Raw genomic sequence first — 19026 nt, 5'->3', positions numbered from 1 at the left:
ACTCCTGAGTCGCCCGTGCTGCAGCAGCTTCTCTTTCTTTCAAGCACAGGCTCCTCGGGGAACTCTTCATCACTGCTGCCAGCCTCCACAATCTCCGAAGGCAGCACTCCACTTCCTGATGGTCCTGGTCCCATTCCTGCATCACACGCAGGCTCCTCATCCGAGTCCTCGCTCTCCGAAACTTCAGCCGTCCTCAACTGCTGCCAACGAACCACAAGACTATCCTAACAGGGTGGGTTCCCCTTCTCAAGCCCACCCCACAACTCCTCAATCCAAACTAGCCAGCATCTAATAATTGATTGTACAGGATGCCCCTCAGGAGGGAAGGTTCCTTTTCTTGAGGCTGTATTTAATGCTGCCGCTAATCACGGAGATTAGGCTGAAACAATTACAGCGGCTAATTAAAGAACAACGCCAGTTTTTGGCATCTTTTTTGCAAATGGCCTGACTGGGAATTCTTAACGGCAAGCAAAGCAAGGATAATTAAAAAGAAAGCTCCAATTCCCCCCCTCCTCTTTTTTCCCCTCCCTAACACACACACACACACACACACACACACACACAGAGGCTGCTGGATCAGGCTGATTAAAGGGCAAAATGTTCAGACCAACAAAAAGAAGAAGAAATGTGTGGGAAACGAACGCCTTGGGGGGTCTAATCCAAACACTCTTAAGGAGGCTTTTGAAGGGATTCGGAAATGGGACAAGCAGATAACGGGGGGAAGGGTGCAGGGGGAGAGAAAGAGGGGACTGAAACCCTTGGTCTCCCCACTTTTTTGTGGGGGAGGGGTACAAAGATGATTAGGGGACTGGAGGCTAAACCATATAAACGATGGTTGCTGGAATTGAGCCATTTGTTGCTACAACTCACCGATCTGACCCAACAGAGTTCATCTTCTCTTCCTTCACACGCTGGGCTCTGCATTATTACAGTCTGGTCCCCACCCTATGACAAATTTAGGAATCCTCCCCACACAAGGGAATCCTTATGATTCTCAACTCTTGATGAATGTATCTTTTCTTTTATGTATACTGAGAGTATTTACACCAAGACAAATTCCTTGTGTGTCCAATCACACTTGGCCAATAAAGTCTCTTCTTCTTCTTCTTCTTCTTCTTCTTCTTCTTCTTCTTCTTCTTCTTCTTCTTCTTCTTCTTCTCCTTCTTCTCCTCCTCCTCCTCCTCCTCCTCCTCCTCCTTCTTCAGAATCCTTTTAATTTGGACTTCCTAGCATCTTCTCCTCCGAAGGACAGCCAGTTAGAACTCCAGGCAAGCTTCTTCCGTGTATCCTGCTCTCACCTTTGAAAGATCTGCCTGTGTGTATTTTCCAAGGATAAAAACCACAGCTGACAGCGTGTAGGATTTGTGTGCCAGTAGCGAGCGCACAGACACGCACACTCGCACACGGACCATTTCATTCGCAGGAACAATATCAGAGGTCATCATCCCGCAGCTCCGAGGCAAACAGATGCAAAAGAATTCCCCCGACGGACAGCTGCATGGAACTTTGGTTTATGATGGGGCCTTTACGGTGGTGTTTCGAATCTTGCATGTTTGGTAGGTCGAATAGAATAGGTCCCGATGGGAATCCAAGAAAAAAAATAATAATCGTGGGTTCTTGTATTTTTTGTACTCCGGAGAAGGGGAATTGGCCCAATTCAGGCTGGCTGGAATAAATTGCATTTTGTGATTGGGTGGGTGGGATTGCTGGGTTCCTGGGTGTTGTGTGATTTTGACTGTTTTCTTGCAGATGCTTCCTTACCCAGTTAGGTAACAACATCAGTGCATAAGAGAAGCAAACCCCATTCTTTTTTTTAGCACTGATGATGTTTCCTAGTTGAGTTATAAAATGTCTGCAAGGAACAACCAAACTCAGAGAGCACCAAGGATCCCACAGTCCTCCTCTTCCTCCTCCTCCTCCCCGCTCCCTTCTAGCACTGATTATGTTACCTAGTTGGGTCAAAAAATGTCTGCAAGAAACAACCAACTTCAGAGAGGACCCCCCAGTCCTCCTCCTCCTCCTCTTTCTCCTCTTCGTTCCTCCCTCCTTTGAAAACCCCACTCCCTTCTATCACTGATGATGTTACTTAGTTGGGTCAAAAAATGTCTCCAAGAAACCACCAAGCTCAGAGAGCGCCAAGAACCCCACAGTTCAACTCCGAATTACAAATATTCCCTTCTATTGAACCATTTTGTGATTGCATAAGAAACCAGTCTCTCTCTCTCTCTCTCTCTCTCTCTCTCTCTCTCTCTCTCTCTCTCTCTCTCTCTCTATATATATATATATATATATATATACAGAGAGAGAGAGAGAGAGCGCTAGTTCATCTGCACTTTTATATTATTCCCCCTGTCAAAGGACCATATGAAGGGATATTTTCCAAAGCCTATTTTCCAGTAAATCTACAACAGCTTTCAACCAATTATTAGTAAAGCTTATAATACACTCGAACTGAACATCGCTTTCCTAGAGGTGCCATTTAAGTGTAAAGCAGAAATTGCTAGTATATCACAGGGCCCAAATGTACAAACATTTTGCTTTCTTAAAAAAACACGAGGCTTTTTTTTAAAAAAAAAACCAGCTTCCCTGCTATTTTTAGCCTCACTTGAAGTATGTACTTAAGCAGACATTGATTTATAGAACTGACTATTAGATTTGCAGCCTGACTCATCCTCCAAAAGTCAAGGCTTGTGATGGTGCTTAAGATGAATAAATAATTGTGCATCATGAAATATATAAATGGAAAAGCTGTTTTGTTTTGTTTTTTTAAATAGAACCCTCATTGTTTACAAATTCTTTTCCCAGATACATGCCTTCTCCTTTCTAATGAACAGGATTAATTGCATTTGGGTAGAAGTTAAGAGACTAGGTTCCTCGTTCTCTTTGCTGACTCCCTTCCTACTCTTCCCCCTCCAAAGTAATTAAGAGAACAGTTTCTGAAATTTATTTCCAAAGTCCTAAATTCCTGGAAACACTTAATGTACATTTGGCTGGCTTTGTATTCTGCAAAGGCTGGCATTGGGGATATTGTAAAAACAGTGGCAGAATTTATGGGCAGAGTTAAAAGAGCAATCTCTGCGTGGCTGCAAGCAAAGTCAGAATCTCTGCGTGGCTGCAAGCAAAGTCAGAATCCCTTGAATTACCGAACCCTCATCCAACTCCTAGCACGTGTTAACCATTAGATGAGGCTCAACGTAATTTAAGGAGAGTTGGACTTAAGTCTGCTTGTGCTGTCCAGACAGTTTATAGTTAATTGAGAATTGGGATGGTTAGGAATTGGGAGTTGTCCCCTTAAGGGAATGCATCATGGTAAATGTAGTTAAGGTATCCTGGGAAGTGTAGTCCATGTCATGTGGTCACATCTGTAATCCTGATTGGTCACTGAACTGACCCTTGGTGGGTTGGGGGAGGTTCCTGCTCTCTTGCTCGGACCCCAGCATCGTGCTGGCCTCTCTCCCTTTTGTTCCACTACTAAGTCAGCTATGCAGAGAACTGGACATTGAGATGAATCTCAACGTCACTGAGAGTTATATTTGAGGATGCCTGATGAACCAATAAAGAGACTTTGGGTGGATGCCTTTGCGGAGTTTAAAATCTGTCCGCCTTAAATTCAGCTGGTAATTCAAGAGCAGGATTCTAGGGTTATTACTCTTTTAATTCCATCCCCATGTTCTGCCATTCCTTCCAGGGGTGCTGGGGGATACGCAGGGGTTCAGGAGAACCCCCAAATCCACTCTTGGCTGGCCCCATCCACCCCTCCCCTCCCTGGAGTCCCCTGTTTTGGATGCAGGAAAGTACAGGGTGTGCGCAGAGGCTCAGGGAGGGTGAAAAACGGGCCTCCCGGAAGTTTGGGAAGGCCGGAAATGGGCCAGTTTCCAGACAGCCTCCAGAGCCCAAGGAGGCTGTTTTCATCCTCCCGAAGGCTCAAAGAAAGCCTCTGGAGCCGGGGGGGTGGGGTTAAAAACACCCTCCCCTCCTTGCCATGGTGCAGGAGGCCAACTAGGCCACGCCCACCATGGCTATGCCCACCCAGCAACTGGGCAAAGAACCCGTTGCTAAAATTTTTGGAGCCCACCCCTGACTCCTTCCTCTATAAATATGGCTATATTGTTAATGGCAGCCAAGACCAGCCTCCTTCTCAATTCTCACCAGCAAGTAAGATGTCTGTGGGGATTCTCAAACATTCAGGTCACGGTTGTCCCAAAAGTGCTTTTCCAAAAGGCAACTGGGCTTTCTTGAAGGCAACTGGGCTTTCTTGAACTCCAAGAAAGTCCAGTTGCCTTTTGGGGACAGCAAGTAAGATCTGCTACGGTCCAAGTTGGATGACTTCCAGATGAGTAAAGATCAGCCCCAGGAAAGGTCAAAAGCTCAACAGCTGCCTGGAGGATTCTGGGAGTTGAAGTCCACCCATGAAGGAAGCCCCTCTGCTTTGAAGGAGGGGGACCACAGAGTGAAAGGTCGAGTGTTCTTACACATACATACACACATACAGACTTAGCCCACTTCATCACAAAAGAAGCTCAAACATCTCATTCTCCACCCAGGAAAATACAAACCAACTCTTCTACTCTAACAGATGACTGATAATCAGAGTTGGAAGGGAACTTGTAGGCCATCTAGTCCAACCCCCTGCCCGAGCAGGAGACCCTACACCATTTCTGACAAATGGCAGTCCAGTCTCTTCTTGAAGTCTCAAATGATGATCCTCCTACAACTTCCGAAGGCAACTTCTGTTCCATGAGTTGATTGTTTTCACTGTCAGAAAGTTTCTCCTTATTTCCAGGTCGAATCTCTCCTTGTTCAGTTTCCATCCATTATTCCTGGCCTACAGGCACTTTAGAAAATAGCTTGACCCCTTTCTCTCTGTGGCAGCTCCTCAAATATTGGAAGACTGCCATCCTGTCTCTCCTGGTCATTCTCTTCCCTAGACTAGCCATGCCCAATTCCTACAACCATTCTTCATATGTTTTAGCCTCCAGTCCCCTCATCATCCTGGTTGCTCTTCTCTGTAGTTTCTCTAGTCTCAACATCTTTTTATAGTGTGGTGACCAAAACTGGATGCAGTACTCTAGGTGTGGTCTTACTAAGGCTTTATAGAGTGGTATTAGTACCTCACTTGATCTCGATTGTATCCCTCTGTTAATGCAATTTAGGATTGCATTAGCTTTTTTGGCTGCTCCAGCACACTGCGGGCTCATATTTAGCTGGTTGTCCACTAAGACTCCACAGTTACTGCTATTGAGCCTGGTTTCACCCAATCTATATGTGTCCATTTAGTTTTTCTTGCCTAAGTGTAGGACTTTACTTTTCTCTACATTGAATTTCATTTTGTTAGATACGGCCCAGTGTTCTAGTCCGTCAAGATGTATCATTTGAAGACATTTCAAGTTGCACTTCTCTTTCATCCAACTGAAAAGAGAACGGGCAAAATGGAAATGCAGATATTTTTGGCACAGCTCAAGTCTAGACCATTCCCCCTTTCCAGTCTGGAAAATCCCAAATTTGGTTGCTCATGTAGGCTGTTTGCTTTGGCCTTGAGAGGCCAAGTCTGAGTCACCCATCTTGGCCGGGTGTAGCTTCTCCAAGTACCCCCCTCCTCCACGAGGTCACCGTCCAAATCAGATTTCAACCATTGGACAATTTTTTCCTTCTGACTTGCAAGTCCAAAGAAATTAACGTCTGTAGCTTTAATCTCATCCTGACAATTTTTCAAAAGGCCAAAACTCTGAGGAACGCTCCCCTTTGATTGGGATAAATGCATTCAGAAAAGGAAGCGGGGAAAAAAAAAATCGTAAAGTCTATTCTGGTCATTACTTTTGATGCCAATTTTTTTTTTTAAAGTGACAACTTCTATTCCCTCCAGCTGTCAAATCACACCTTCCAGGTTTGTTTGTTTTCAACCTCGTGTGGAAAATTCCCCGTTGAAAGGTTGCTTGCAAGACTGATCTGGATGAAATTTAACCGATTGCTTGCTGCTTATTGCTGGGATGGAGGATATTAGCTCCCATCAGTACTACAAATGTCCGAGGTTTGAGACAGACCACGCTGTTGTAAGGCTAGAGATGTGTCTGTGGAGATTCTCAACTTCATCCGTTCTGATGGTGGGTGGAAGGAATTCTTCCATCTTATTCTCACCAACCCCAATCAGAACTGACGAGGCTTCTTGGATGAGAAGCGACACTTTTTCCAGTTTTCTTAAGAAGGAAAATTAAAAAAATAAAACAACAACCCAGCCCAGTTGCCTTTTGAAAAAGCACCTTGGAGGTTGGAGGTGTGCACTCGTTTTTTTGCAATAAGGAATTGTGATGCAGGCAAGAGATCAGATGAATGGATGGGAGGGTGAAAAGGTGAAGGGAATGGAAGGGAGGAAAGAAAGAAAGGAGGGAGGGAAAGGGATGAGGAAGGGAAGGGAAGGGAAGGGAAAAGAAAGGAAAGGGGAAAGGAGAGGAGGGAAGAGAAGGGAAAGGAAGGGATGGAGGGAGATGAGGAAGGGAAGAGATGAGGAAGGGAAGGAGGAAGGAAACGAAGGGGAAAGGAGAGGAAGAATAAAGAAAAAAAGGGAAGGGGAAGGAAAGGGGAAAGGAGAGAGGAGGGAAGGGAAGGGAAGAGAAGGGAAAGGAAGGGAGGGAGGTAGATGAGGAAGGGAAGGGATGAGGAAGGGAAGGAGGAAGGAAACGAAGGGGAAAGGAGAGGAAGAACGAAGAAAAAAAGGAAGGGAAAAGAAAGGAAAGGAGAGAGGAGGGAAGGGAAGAGAAGGGAAAGGGAGGGAGGGAGGAAACAAAAGGGGAAAGGAGAGGAGAGGAAGAATAAAGAAAAAAGGGAAGGAAAGGAAAGGATAGAATAGAATAACAGAGTTGGAAGGGGCCTTGGAGGTCTTCTAGTCCAACCCCCTGCCTAGGCAAGAAACCCTACACCACTTCAGACATTTCTCTCCCATGGTTGTGCTGACTGGGGAATTCTGGGAGTTGAAGTGACAGCCGCCAATGAGATGCGCCTCCGGTTTCTCCTCTGATCACTTTACCGAACTGCCATTCTGCTACCATTGGAAACGCCCTTCCATTTGGGCTTCGATGATGCTAGTTGGCCGAGTCACGTTGTTGCGCTGAGATGCCTGTTTCTCCCCTTTTCAAGAATTCCAATTTACAGCCATGGGCCAGGTCTGACTTGGATCCGATTTCCCTTCGACGTTAACAGCGTATGGGCCACGAAACGAGTTGGATTTGAAGGCGTTAATTTGGCTTTCGGGCTGCTTCTCTTGTGCAATTATTCTTTTGAGTTTTGTCGTCTTCAGGAGTTGTTGTTTTTTTTCTTTCTGCGCAAACATCTGTCAATCGCAATCCCGCGCTGGGTTCCAAAATTGTGTTTCCCTTCTGTTCCTTGCTTTACTTAAGAGTAATCCCCTCCCACCTTTATTTCTAACAAAGTAGAGCCAGCCACCATGGCTTCTTGGAAAGGAAATATGATTCTCAGTCATTAATTTTCCTGTTTTCCAATCAAGAATGTCTAATTCAGCTTGTGCCCAAATCAATTATACCTGCAGTATACTGAATAACTGGAACAGCCCAAGTATTTATGCCTTTAATTATGTTCCCTGCATTTAATTTGGTGTTTAAAAAATGTCAGATTCATTGCATATACCCAGATTAAGTTCTTTTTAACTGGAATCAGAAGCTTCCTTTAATCCTTCTCCTTTCTAATGTTCTAAACTAAAGCGTGTCCATTTTTCACACTTATGACCTTCACCCCCGTAGTCACACCATCAAGATTCAGGTATTTGACAACTGATTCATATTTATGACGGTTGGAATATAAATCTTTTGCAACCTTCTGACAAGCAAAGCCAATGGGGAAACCAGATTCAGGTCGTAAAACAGGGCAAAATTCTCTTAACCAATGTCTCACTTAGCGACAGAAATTTTAATCTATATATAGATTAAAAAAACCCAGGGAAAGACGACTTCAATGAAATTGCAAAGCAAGATTTTGACACTGTGCTTCGTTCCCATATCCTTCCAGACTTCTGATTCTCCTAGTTGGCATTTCCAGATCTCCAACTTTCCGTAGACAAGCGGAATTCATAGGAAAAAAAATAAACTGCAGATACTTCTTTGGTGAGGTATCCTGACATTTAAACCAGGAAGCCACAAAATGATTTCTTTCTAGCAAGCCAAAGTTGGAACACTTTGGTTTCTAATATCACATCTCTTCTGAGCTCATCCTCACTGAGCAAGCACAATTGGGACAGTCATTATTCAGTCATTAAGCAAAGGAGTCACTAAGTGAAACTCCGACTGTGTTGATAATAGGGCTCCAGTTTCTCTTTGCTTTTCCTGACCTGCGAAGGTTGTAAACGCAAAGATTGTTCGCCAAACGGCTTTTCCGTCACCGCTGTAACTCCGAACAGTGGCCAAAGGAGGCAGTCACTAAATGAGGACTGCCCGTAATTTGAAATGAAAGAATTCCACAGGAATGAGAGGGGAAAACTGAGAAATTTGCAGCAAAAGTGCTGGGTTTGTTTATCGGAAGCCAACATCCTTGGAGAATTTGGCTTCCAGCATCAAAGAACGCCCCCATTCTTAGACTAATTACAAGCTAAAACCTTGCTGTTATGAATTACCTTTCAATGAACCATTTTAATAGGTCTTCATGACTCAGCCTCTTGAAAGTTGTTGATTATTACTTAATTACAGATGCCTTTATGCTTTGTTCTACATATGGAGCTAGTAGCAGCTGAGTATTATAGCAGGAGAGAGGGAGAGAGAGAGGGAGAGAGAGAGAGATAGAGAGGGGGAGAGAGGGAGAGAAAGAGAGAGGGGAGGAGAGGGAGGGAGAGAGGGAGGGAGAGAGAGGGGCGGGGAGAGAGAGAGATAGAAGGGGGAGAGGGACAGGGATGGTATTCTACAGGTTCACACCTATTCGCTAGAAATGGTTGTTAACATTCTAAGCAGTTTGGAGAACCGGTTGTTAGAAGAAATTACTGGGCTAATCCTGTAAGGAAGGCAGGAAGGAAACGTTCTGGTGTTGCTTACAGAAGCTGCCCCTCCGTTAACCCTTATTACATTCTTGGCAGGACTAGACTTCCTGTCTCAGGAACTTCTCTGGAGTTTTTTCCCCTCCTTTGCTGGTACTTTGCTTGTGTGGAGTGACCATTCAGAGTTACAATGGCACTGAAAAAAATGACTTATGACCATTTTTCATACTTACGACTGTTGCAGAATCCCCATAGTCATGAAAGGCCAGGCGAGGAGATGCGTGCCTCGATATGAGTGATATTCAGTTGGCCACACCCAGCCAATAACATGAACCACCAAGCCATGCCCACCAACTAAGCCACGCCCACAGAACTGGCTGTTAAAATTTTTTGAATCCCACCCCTGGAGAGGGATATAGAGAGATAGATTGGGGAAGAGAGGGAGAGAGAGAGGGAGGGAGGAAGGAGGGGAAAGAGAGAGATAGAGAGAAGAAGAGATGGAGAGAGAGCGAGGGAGGGAGAGATAGGGAGGGAGGAAGGAAGGAGGGAAAAGAGAGATAGAGAGGGGGGAGAGGGAGAGGGGGGAGGGAGGGGGAGAGAGGGAGACAGAGAGAGAGAGATTTGCCATTGAATTTTGCTATTCCTGTTGCATTTGCCTGTAAAATGACTTCAGCCCAACCATAAAAATGGTCAGGAGGTCCATAAAAACAGACATACATCCTCTCTCTGCGCCAAGCTGGCTTTGATTAAGCCTCCAAGCTGCAAGCATAAAATCCCATTGTTGGCGTCTTGCTTTATTGCAAGAGTGTCCAACTTTGTTCACTTTGAAGACTTGTGGACTTCAACTCCTGGCTGGGAGTTGGCCGGGGAATTCTGGGAGTTGAAGTCCCAGAAAATCTAACTTCCATCCATGGCGGGGATGGGAATCTTGACTTCTGACATCCTGAAGTCTTCACCTAAACATCCTGCCATTTGAACTATATTTTCACCCTTTTGTATGAAATGAAAAATCCAACACTCACCTGAGCTTCAAAGCCTTTATCAGGATTCAGAGGTTGATCCTGTAAAAAAGAACACCAAAAGTTGATTAGTTTCAAGAAACTTGAGTGGTCAGCAGAAACTTAACTACAGTTTAATGAACCAAGTTTCATCAGCTGTTCTCCAACCTATTTATAAATACTATCTGGATACCCGTGCTTCGCTATGAAACTATGTGGTCGGGTTTAGTTTTTGGGAAGGAAAATAAGGAAAACAAAATTCTGCCTCTGCCTACTAGCATCCATCGGTATTCATCTGGCTAGCTTCCTGTCAGTGTGTGAGAGCTGAGGGCTGTTTGAAAACTGAAACCATATTTGCTGTATGAGCAAGGAGACAGCAAGGAGCCTAGGTGTGGCTTAGCTCAACTATTCTACACTAAAGCTGGTTGCCGCTGTGAAACTAAAACTAAAACTGAAACTCCTCTCCTCTGCTTGAGTTTTGCATTTGAAAGAGGGAGAAGAAGAGGGAGTCAAGCTATTCTCCAAAGCACCTGAGGGCAGGACAAGAAGCAACGGGTGGAAACGAATCAAGGAGAGAAGCAATTCAGAACTAAGGAGAAACTTTCTGAGAGGGAGAACAATTAATCAGTGGAACAACTTGCCTTCAGAAATTGTGGGTGTTCCATCACTGGAGGCTTTTAAGAAGAGACTGGACAACCATTTGTCTGGAATGGGATAGGATTTCCTGCCTTGGGGGTTGGACTAGAAGACCTCCAAGGTCCCTTCCAACTCTATTCTATTCTATTCTATTCTATTCTACTCTACTCTACTCTACTCTACTCTACTCTACTCTACTCTACTCTACTCTACTCTACTCTACTCCATTCCATTCCATTCCATTCCATTCCATTCTATTCCATGATCTATTCCATTCCATGATCCATTCCATTCCGAAGACTAGAATAAGGCAAGATTCTTTGGGTATTCAATCTTCAGCTGGGATTTTCCAACCAAGATGGTTCTATGCTTCATAGGTTAGGCACGTCAATTGGAAGGAGGTTTAGGAGAAAGACCTCAAGTGAAGCTTTCGGGGGTATTCCTAGATCAGTCTGAATGGTGTTTTGGCCTCCTTAGCAGAGATGTCAAAAAATAAAATAAAATATTGGTAGGTCCTATAAAATGCTAAATGAATTTGTGCAGCACCCATAAATCAAACCAACCATTTAACTGGGGCCAGGGAGGAGCAAGACTTGAATACAGAACAGAGTTTCCATTGTAACCAGGAGATCTTAAACTCTGCAGGACTGTCACTGCCCCAACTGAATCCCGGGCTGAGTTTTGACAGAGTTCCCACTTTGACTGTTAAAGGTTTTTCCAAAAACCACAGCACCCTTTCCTTCCTCCCCCCTTCTTCCGTTCTGCCTCACGGCTCCTGCAATATAGCTAAAAACTAGCATTTAAAAAAAAATTGCTCCTGAAAACAAATGTACTTCTTCTTCTCGGCTCCTCTTCCCAGTTCACCATCCAGCAGGTCACTTTTCAATTACAGTATCTGAAACTTTGGGAGCTATTTTTAAAGGCCACCCCCCCCACCCATGGAACATGGGCTGCAATCATTCAAACTGCCAGTTTTCAGAGAGGCTAATAATTGTTTCAAAACAGTTTGCGGAAAAAGGGGACATTTTCCTCTGCCAGGCCAAGTCAAAGGTTTCTTGAACCCAATTGGACGCTTAACGCAGAACAAAATAAAACGAATCCAACCTGGAACGAAGGATAAATTTCTGACAGTGAGAAGAATGAATCTAGCCTTAAGAAGTTGTGGTTACTCAGAACAGACTGGCCAATTGTTTATCTGGAACGGTATTGGGTCTCCTCTCAAGCAGGGGGTTGGACTATAAGACCTCCAAGGTCCCCTTCCAACTCTATTATTCTATGTTCTACGTTCTCTATATCCATCTCTCTCTCTCCTTCCCTCCCTCCCTCCCTCTCTCTCTCCATTATGCAGCCTGGATCATTCCCCCCCCCCTTCTTTTACGCTTGATTTGGGGGGGGCGGGGGAGGAAATGCATTTATTTTAATTCTATTTTAAAATCTTAAAAGGCCACTGAAAAGAGCTGACACTGAATATCACACATGGCTTCTGGCAGCAAACTCACCCTGCCAGAAGAGAAATAATTTAATCATTTGCTAGACCAGGTATCACCGCTACATTAGTAAGATAAACTTCGTTAGCAACTATTCACTGTTAATTTGAGGCTGTGCACTTGCAGCCAAGAAAATGATTTGTACAATCTGTTGCAATGCTCCCTGCAGAAGCTTCCCAAGCTGGGGAAAAGAGAAAGGATGTAAAAACGAACAATTCAAAACACAAGTGGTTCTCGACTTAACGCTCGGCAATGGCGACTGGAAACTTTGTTGTTAAGTGAGGTGCTTGCTAAGTGACTCAAACCCATCTTGTAACCTTTATCCCCCCAAAATAGGTCACTTTTGTCAGAAGGAAGATTCCTTGTTGTCTGCCCACCCAACTTTTCAACAACTGGATTTAGCGAACATGCTAAACCACAAACGAACCACATTTTAGCTAAGACTTGTGGAAACAAGACAGGTTTTTTTTTTTCCCCAAGAGGACTTTCTAATCTCCTTTAGACACCAAGGAAGGTTGTGAATCACTGGGAAGGTAGGATCTTTCCATGTGGGAGAAATAAGTGTTGGAAGTTAAAACCCACCCCTCTCCGAGAAAAATGAAATATCCTAGGAAATATTAAAAAAGGCAGAATATTTCCACTAAAAAGAGAAGTAGAAACTCAAGAGCAGAAACACCTCAGAAGTTCACCCCCACCTTTGTTAATGGGTGGGCCATTAAGGCCTGGGCCAGTCTATTTTACATAACGAAGATCTCCAGGTAAAGCTATCACAATTGCTCAAAAGCTCTTTCAGTGCATCATCATCCAGCAAGGCTCAACCAAGCCTGGAACTCAGGACAGCCTACAGAGTTGCCCCTGCAGGGCCCCATGGGAGTCTGACAACCAATCAGAGTAAAAGCTCCAATTCAAATCCCAACGAAGATTATAAAACCCAGGCACTCTCAGCGTCTTCTTGATCTTCTCTTTTCCCCTTGGACTATGTGATCATCCTTCCTTTTCCCTCTGGAGCTCCAGGCCATTTGGTCCTGTCCACCATTAAACCATCTTTCCTAACAGCCTCCCTGTTTCCGGTGTCTTTTTTCCCTACTTGGAACTGAACCCAGAAGGATATTTGTTCCAACAGATGGTAGGATCTTTCCAGTTGAATCCCCAAACTGGACACGCAACCCCTTGGCAGACATTGTAAGCGGTGGCTGTGTTCCTAAGACTCACAAAGCACGGAACTGCTTTAGCTCCCTAGTTCAACTTGGGTTTAAATTCTGCCTTATTAGCATTTGTGTGTGAACTTAAGTCCGTTTGATTTAGGTTTCAACGTACTATGAGGAGTCCGTAAAGGCTGTTCATCCATACATAGGTAACCAGGGGTGGGGCGGGGGCTTGGATGGAAGAAGGAGAAGGAGGAGGAAGCAAAGGAGAAAGAGAAGGGGCAGGTGAAGGAGTAGAAAGAGGAATAAGTTCATATGAAGGACATTTCCCTGCACAGTCTCAAAAATCATCTCTTCTTCCCTTCTCTCTCTCTCTCTTTTTCTTCCTCCTCCTCCTCCCTTCCTTCTTCTTCCTCCCCCTTCCTCTTCTCCCCCCTCCTCTTCTCCTTCTCCCCCTCAATGCAAGGCAGATGACCAACTCTTCCATACAAAACTCGCTCTATTTAAAATCATTGGCATGCTCACCGCAGCGCCAAGCTCGTATTAAAGCCTCCCATTTGCCAGTTGACAAAAAGCTAAGAATATAATTCCACCACTTCTTTAAAAAGCAAATCAGGTCTCTCTCTCTCTCTCTCTCTCTCTGCCCACCTTCAACGAAGCCTCCCACAAACACCGAGAATAGCTCCTTTTTCCTACTTTCTCAGACATCCTCCTGTCATCTTGTGGCACAGGAAAAACTCACAAAACGTTGGCCTCGCCAGCCAGCGCCATACAACTTCCTGTCCAACATACTCCATGTTCTTAGGCTGAGAAATTGGCCTTTCAGGTTTGCTCCCTTAAAACAGGGCACCGATTCAGCCCAGTCTCAGCATCTTGGATTACCATTTAGCCTGCCTTGGAAATAAAAAGAGGTTTTTTTTTAAAAAAAAAAAACCCTGCCAGGAGTAACAAGGTTGAAATGAAAAGAGGGAGAGGGGGAAAAAGGAGGTTTTGGAATACAGCGTACAGTGGCAGAGAACAAAGGTTTGACTGATACAATGAGGGCCTTTCAGGAATTGGCAGCAAGGCTTAGTAGTCAGGGCCTTTGGGAGTTTAAAAGGCATCTCCACTACATTGGTTGCAATCCTGATTTTCAAAAATGGTTTCTCATTTCCCTGGCTATAAAATGGGTTCCGATCCTATTTTGCAATTCCAAATCAATCCACGTTTTGCTAAAGTTTTGGGTGGTTGTTTTTTTTTTTTTTTTGCAAACTAAAAAAAGCAATCCTGAAAGAATTCTCCAAAGGTCTTGACACAGCATCTTAATCAGGTTAACAAAACAATGTATAAATTTTCAAGCTTTCGAATACAAGCAAGACAATGAAAAATTCAGCGATTTCTTCCCTAGCCCTGATTTTTATTTTTTTTCCTTGCACATTTTAAAGTTTACTTTTACTTATCTTCCCTGTTACAAAATTCTGGGAAATGCAAGAACTTGTAAACCCGTCCTTGCCAAGTAAAGAGATTGCACTGATTTCAATATTAGACGTGAAAACTCTTCTGTGTAAATTTGGTTATTGCGCCACTTGGCCTATAAAGATGTATCAGCAGAGACCGCTTGTTACATTATTTAACAGAAAAAAGCCTCCTTTAAAATCCTATAACAATTCTATCAGCCCATCTCGCTATCTGGGAAACACCAAATTAGCAATTGGAATCTCAAATAACAAGGAATTTCAAATAGCAATTGTTATCTTTAAAAAAAAGTTGAAGGGCTCCGTTGTTTAGACAGTATAACTTATTCACCTTGGACACTGATCAGGAGAAAGAAAGAGAGAAAGAGAAAGAGAAAGAGAAAGAGAAAGAGAGAGAGAGAGAGAGAGAGAGAGGAAGGAAGGAAGGAAGGAAGGAAGGAAGGAAGGAAGGAAGGAAGGAAGGAAGGAAGGAGAGATTAAAGGGAAGAGAGAGGGAGGGACAGAAGGAAGGGAGGAAGGGAGAGGGAGGGAGGGAGAAGGAAAAAAGGAAGAGAGGAAGGAAGGAAAAGAAGGAAGGAAGAAAGAAGGAAGGAGAGGGAGGTAACGAAGAAGGGAAGGAGCTAGTACTTTTGTTTGTGCTTTTCTCTGACTCCCTCAAAGACCTAACAGTCACTAAGCAAAACCTAGAATTTGGGCACACCTGTGAAAAAGCATGATTGTTGCACTTACAGGCTGAACATCCAGCAAAATTGAAGAGAAGCAACTTAAGGGTGTTTCTTTTTCTTTTTAAAAGTTTTGTTAAAGTTTATTATAGCATAAATTAAAATGAAAATAAAGATTTAAAAAATTTAAAAGGGGGGAGTTGGAAAAACTTGAGGCTGTTTCTTGATCGCTGTTCAAACTGGCCTGTTTACCTTCCTGAAGGCATTTGTTGATTTTACTTAATATTTTGTTGCTAACTTGAATTTCCTAAATGTTCTGTTGTTTATTTATTGACTTTACAGAATATTTTGTTGCTGACTTGATTTTCCTGAATGTTTCCTTATTTATTTGTTGACTTTACTGAATATTTTGATGCCGACTTGATTTTCCTAAATGTTTCATTATTTATTTGTTGATTTGACTGAATATTGAGTTCTTGCCTTGTTGATTTTCCTGGGCTTAGGTGCATTCCAATCACAGCTGACTGGGAGCAACTTACATATGGCTCTGTCAGTCCTAAAATTAAAAATGGAAGCAAACACCAGAGGTGTCTTCAGATGAAAGATGAAGATGAAACTCAAAGACTTTGGCCACCTCACAAGAAGGAAGGACTCGTTGGAGAAGAGCTGAATGCTGGAAATGATTTAGGGCAAAAGAAGGAGAGGATGGCAGAGAACAGAGGTGGTATTCAGCTGGTTCTGACCACTTCAGGAGAACCAGTAGTGGAAATTTTGAGTAGTTTGGAGAACTGGAAATCCTGCCTCTGACTGGCCATGCCAACCCCATCTCTTCTCCGTCTCCTGAGTCCCAACTGATCGGCTGGATCTTCCTTGGTTGCCCTACACAGGAGAACGGAGCTGGAAAGCAGGTTAGTGTGGGGTGGGGAGGGAATGGGGATTTTACAGTATCCTTCCCCTGCCATGCCTACCAAGCCACACCCACCAAGCCATGCCACGCCCACCAAGCCACGACCACAGAACCAGTAGTAGAAAATTTTGAATTCCACCACTGGCAGAGCATGAGGTGGCTGGATGGAGTCCCTGAAGCAGTCGGCGTGAGCTTCAGTGGACTCTGGAAGATGGTAGAGGACAGGAGGAACGTTGTCCATGGGGTTGCAATGGGTTGGACACAACTTTGCAACTAACAACAACAACAACAAAGATGAAAGAGTGAGCAGCTTTTGAGCTGGGTCTTTTGTAAAGGGCCGTGAACACCAGTCCAAGCAGGTTGCAGGTGTGACCACACCTGCTTTCCAAGTTCTGAATCTTCTCACTGGCACAAAATGAGGACTAACCTGATGTCAGAAAAGCTTCCTCAGGTTAAAAAAAAAAAAAGACAACAGAGCAATGAAAGACAACATAGAAACAAGAGAAGTCCCAACAGGCTGAAATAGCCTGGAGTACGATTTGCACCGTTCTTAGGCTGAGCCAAGAAGCAGATTGTTTGAGCTGGGCTTAGCGTGTTGTGCAAACCCAGCATTGTGGATTGTTCAGAGAAAACAACGGGCCTAAGAAAGCAAACAACAGTCATTGTGGCAAAAGGAGGATTTCCTCTTTTTTTTTTTTGCTATCTTCTGGCAAACGTCTCTGTTTTATTTCCCTGTACAGACAACGGAACTTACCGGGCAAGCTAGCTTTTGTTTTTACTCCACACAGGAGATGACAAAAGTCCTGTCTTATTTTTAGTTTTTTTCCCCCCAAACTTCAGCCCTCCCCTCCTTTCACAACTGGATTCTGCTCTCGGTTCAGTTCTAGCCTGCATCCCAACCCAGCTGCCAGCAGCTTCTTGTTATAGAAATGGCCAGTGTTTTTTAGGGTGGCAAAGTACAAAGTTGAGGCTGTGATTTTATTTTTCTGGGCTGAAAAACACAGGAAACAATGGCGGCCGGGGGGGTGTGTGTTCCCTCCTTTCTCTCTGTACCCATAACCCTTCCTTCCCCCTTTCTCACTTATCTATCGTCTTTATTTTCATGTTGGTGTTGTGATCGTTTAAATAAAATTATTAATTAAACACACACACACACACACACACAGAGCCATCAGCCAGGCTTTCCTAGACTGTGAAATTATCAGGATGAATGTTTCAGTGCAGGAAATTATTTGGGCAGGATGGAGCCCTGAAGGTTCATGGAAGAAGCTGCTTTGAAACAAAGCACCAAACCAGGAGATGTTTGCTGCCTTTCCTTCCTTCCTTCCTTCCTTCCTTCCTTCCTTCCTTCCTTCCTTCCTTCCTTCCTTCCACTCCTCCCCCCTCCCTTTCTCCTTCCTTCCTTTCCTTCCTTCCACTCCTTCCTCCCTCTCTCCTTCCTTTCTATCCTTTCTTCCTTCCTTTCCTTCCTTCAACTCCTTCCTTCCTTCCTTCCTTCCACCGACTCCTCCCTCCCTCCCTTTCTCCTTCCTTTCTATCCTTCCTTCCTTCCTTCCTTCCTTCCTTCCTTCCTTCCTTCCTTCCTTCCTTCCTTCCTTCCTTCCTTCCTTCCCATCCCCTCTCTTTTCTCCTTCCTTCCACTCCTCCCTTCCCCCCTTTCTCCTTTCTTCCTATCCTCCCTTCCCTCCCTGTGAACTGGGAAAATCAGTATGACTTTTCTGTGTGGATTTGAATACTTCTGGACATGTTCTTTCCCACCAGTTTGACATGATTGGTCGAATTAAAACAGACCGACTTTGTGTTTTCGTCAAGTTGCAGAACTCAGAGCATATTCACGAGAAGAAGCAAGCGTTGGGTGGATCTTTTCTATAAAAATTGTACAGGCCATTTGGTGTTAATGGTGAAGGCATCAGGCTAGAAACCAGGAGACTGTGAGTTCTCCTGGGCACAAAGCCAGCTGGGTGACATTGGGCCAGTCCTTCTCTCTCAGCCCTATGAAGCAGGCAATGGCCAACCACTTCTGGAAAAAACCTTGCCAAGAAAACTGCAGGGACTTTTCCAGGCAGAATCAGACACAATTAAATGAAGGGGACAAAAAAAAGAAGCTTTATACAAAACTTCTCAGTAAACAGTGACCATATCTCATCGTAATTGTCCACACACAATCCATAATTATAAGCACCTCATTCCTAAATTGTATATAACTCAGCAATTGTGACAAAAAGTGCTTTTTTTCAGTGTTGAAGGACTCTTAGCCAAGAAAAGGGCCAAGGGTCTTGAATAGAATAGAATAGAATAGAATAGAATAGAATAGAATAGAATAGAATAGAATAGAATAGAATTCTTTATTGGCCAAGTGTGATTGGACACACAAGGAATTTATCTTGGTGCAAATGCTCTCAGTGTACATAAAAGAAAAGATACATTTGTCAAGAATCATCACTTAATAATAGTCATAGGGTACAATAAACAATCAAATCATTCTAGGAAACAGTCAATATAAAACATAAGTATACAAGCAATCAATTGAAGCAATCAGAAGTGCTTCTTATGAGTATTGGCTGAATTAAAGCCTTTTTTGTTGTTGTTTTATTCTCCATTAAAAAAAAAAAAATACCCCACCATCCAGGAAGTTCTGCTATGCAAAAATCTGTCTTTAAAAAAACTCTGAATTCCAGCAGCAAGATATCTGAGTGCGCCTAGCCTTTTCTTAGCTAATTATCCTGCCAGTAAAGTAATAACTTGTTTATAGATATGTCAATTCAG

General features: G+C 43.8%; 1 protein-coding gene across 1 annotated transcript in view; it reads right to left on the bottom strand.

Annotated features, from left to right (window-relative positions):
- XYLT1 (xylosyltransferase 1) overlaps window positions 1-19026 on the bottom strand; it is a 128160-nt gene that overhangs the window by 72974 nt on the left and 36160 nt on the right. Inside the window, exon 2 of the mRNA XM_026704253.2 lies at window positions 9994-10032. Coding sequence (XP_026560038.1) covers window positions 9994-10032 — 39 coding nt within the window. The remainder of the gene's footprint in view (window positions 1-9993; window positions 10033-19026) is intronic.

This window comes from Pseudonaja textilis, chromosome 14 (genome assembly GCF_049901715.1).
Source record: "Pseudonaja textilis isolate UNSWEBS1 chromosome 14, rPseTex1.2, whole genome shotgun sequence".
Taxonomy (NCBI): domain Eukaryota; kingdom Metazoa; phylum Chordata; class Lepidosauria; order Squamata; family Elapidae; genus Pseudonaja; species Pseudonaja textilis.
Note: the sequence above shows the minus strand (reverse complement) of the source record. Positions and strands in the feature narration are given on the sequence as shown.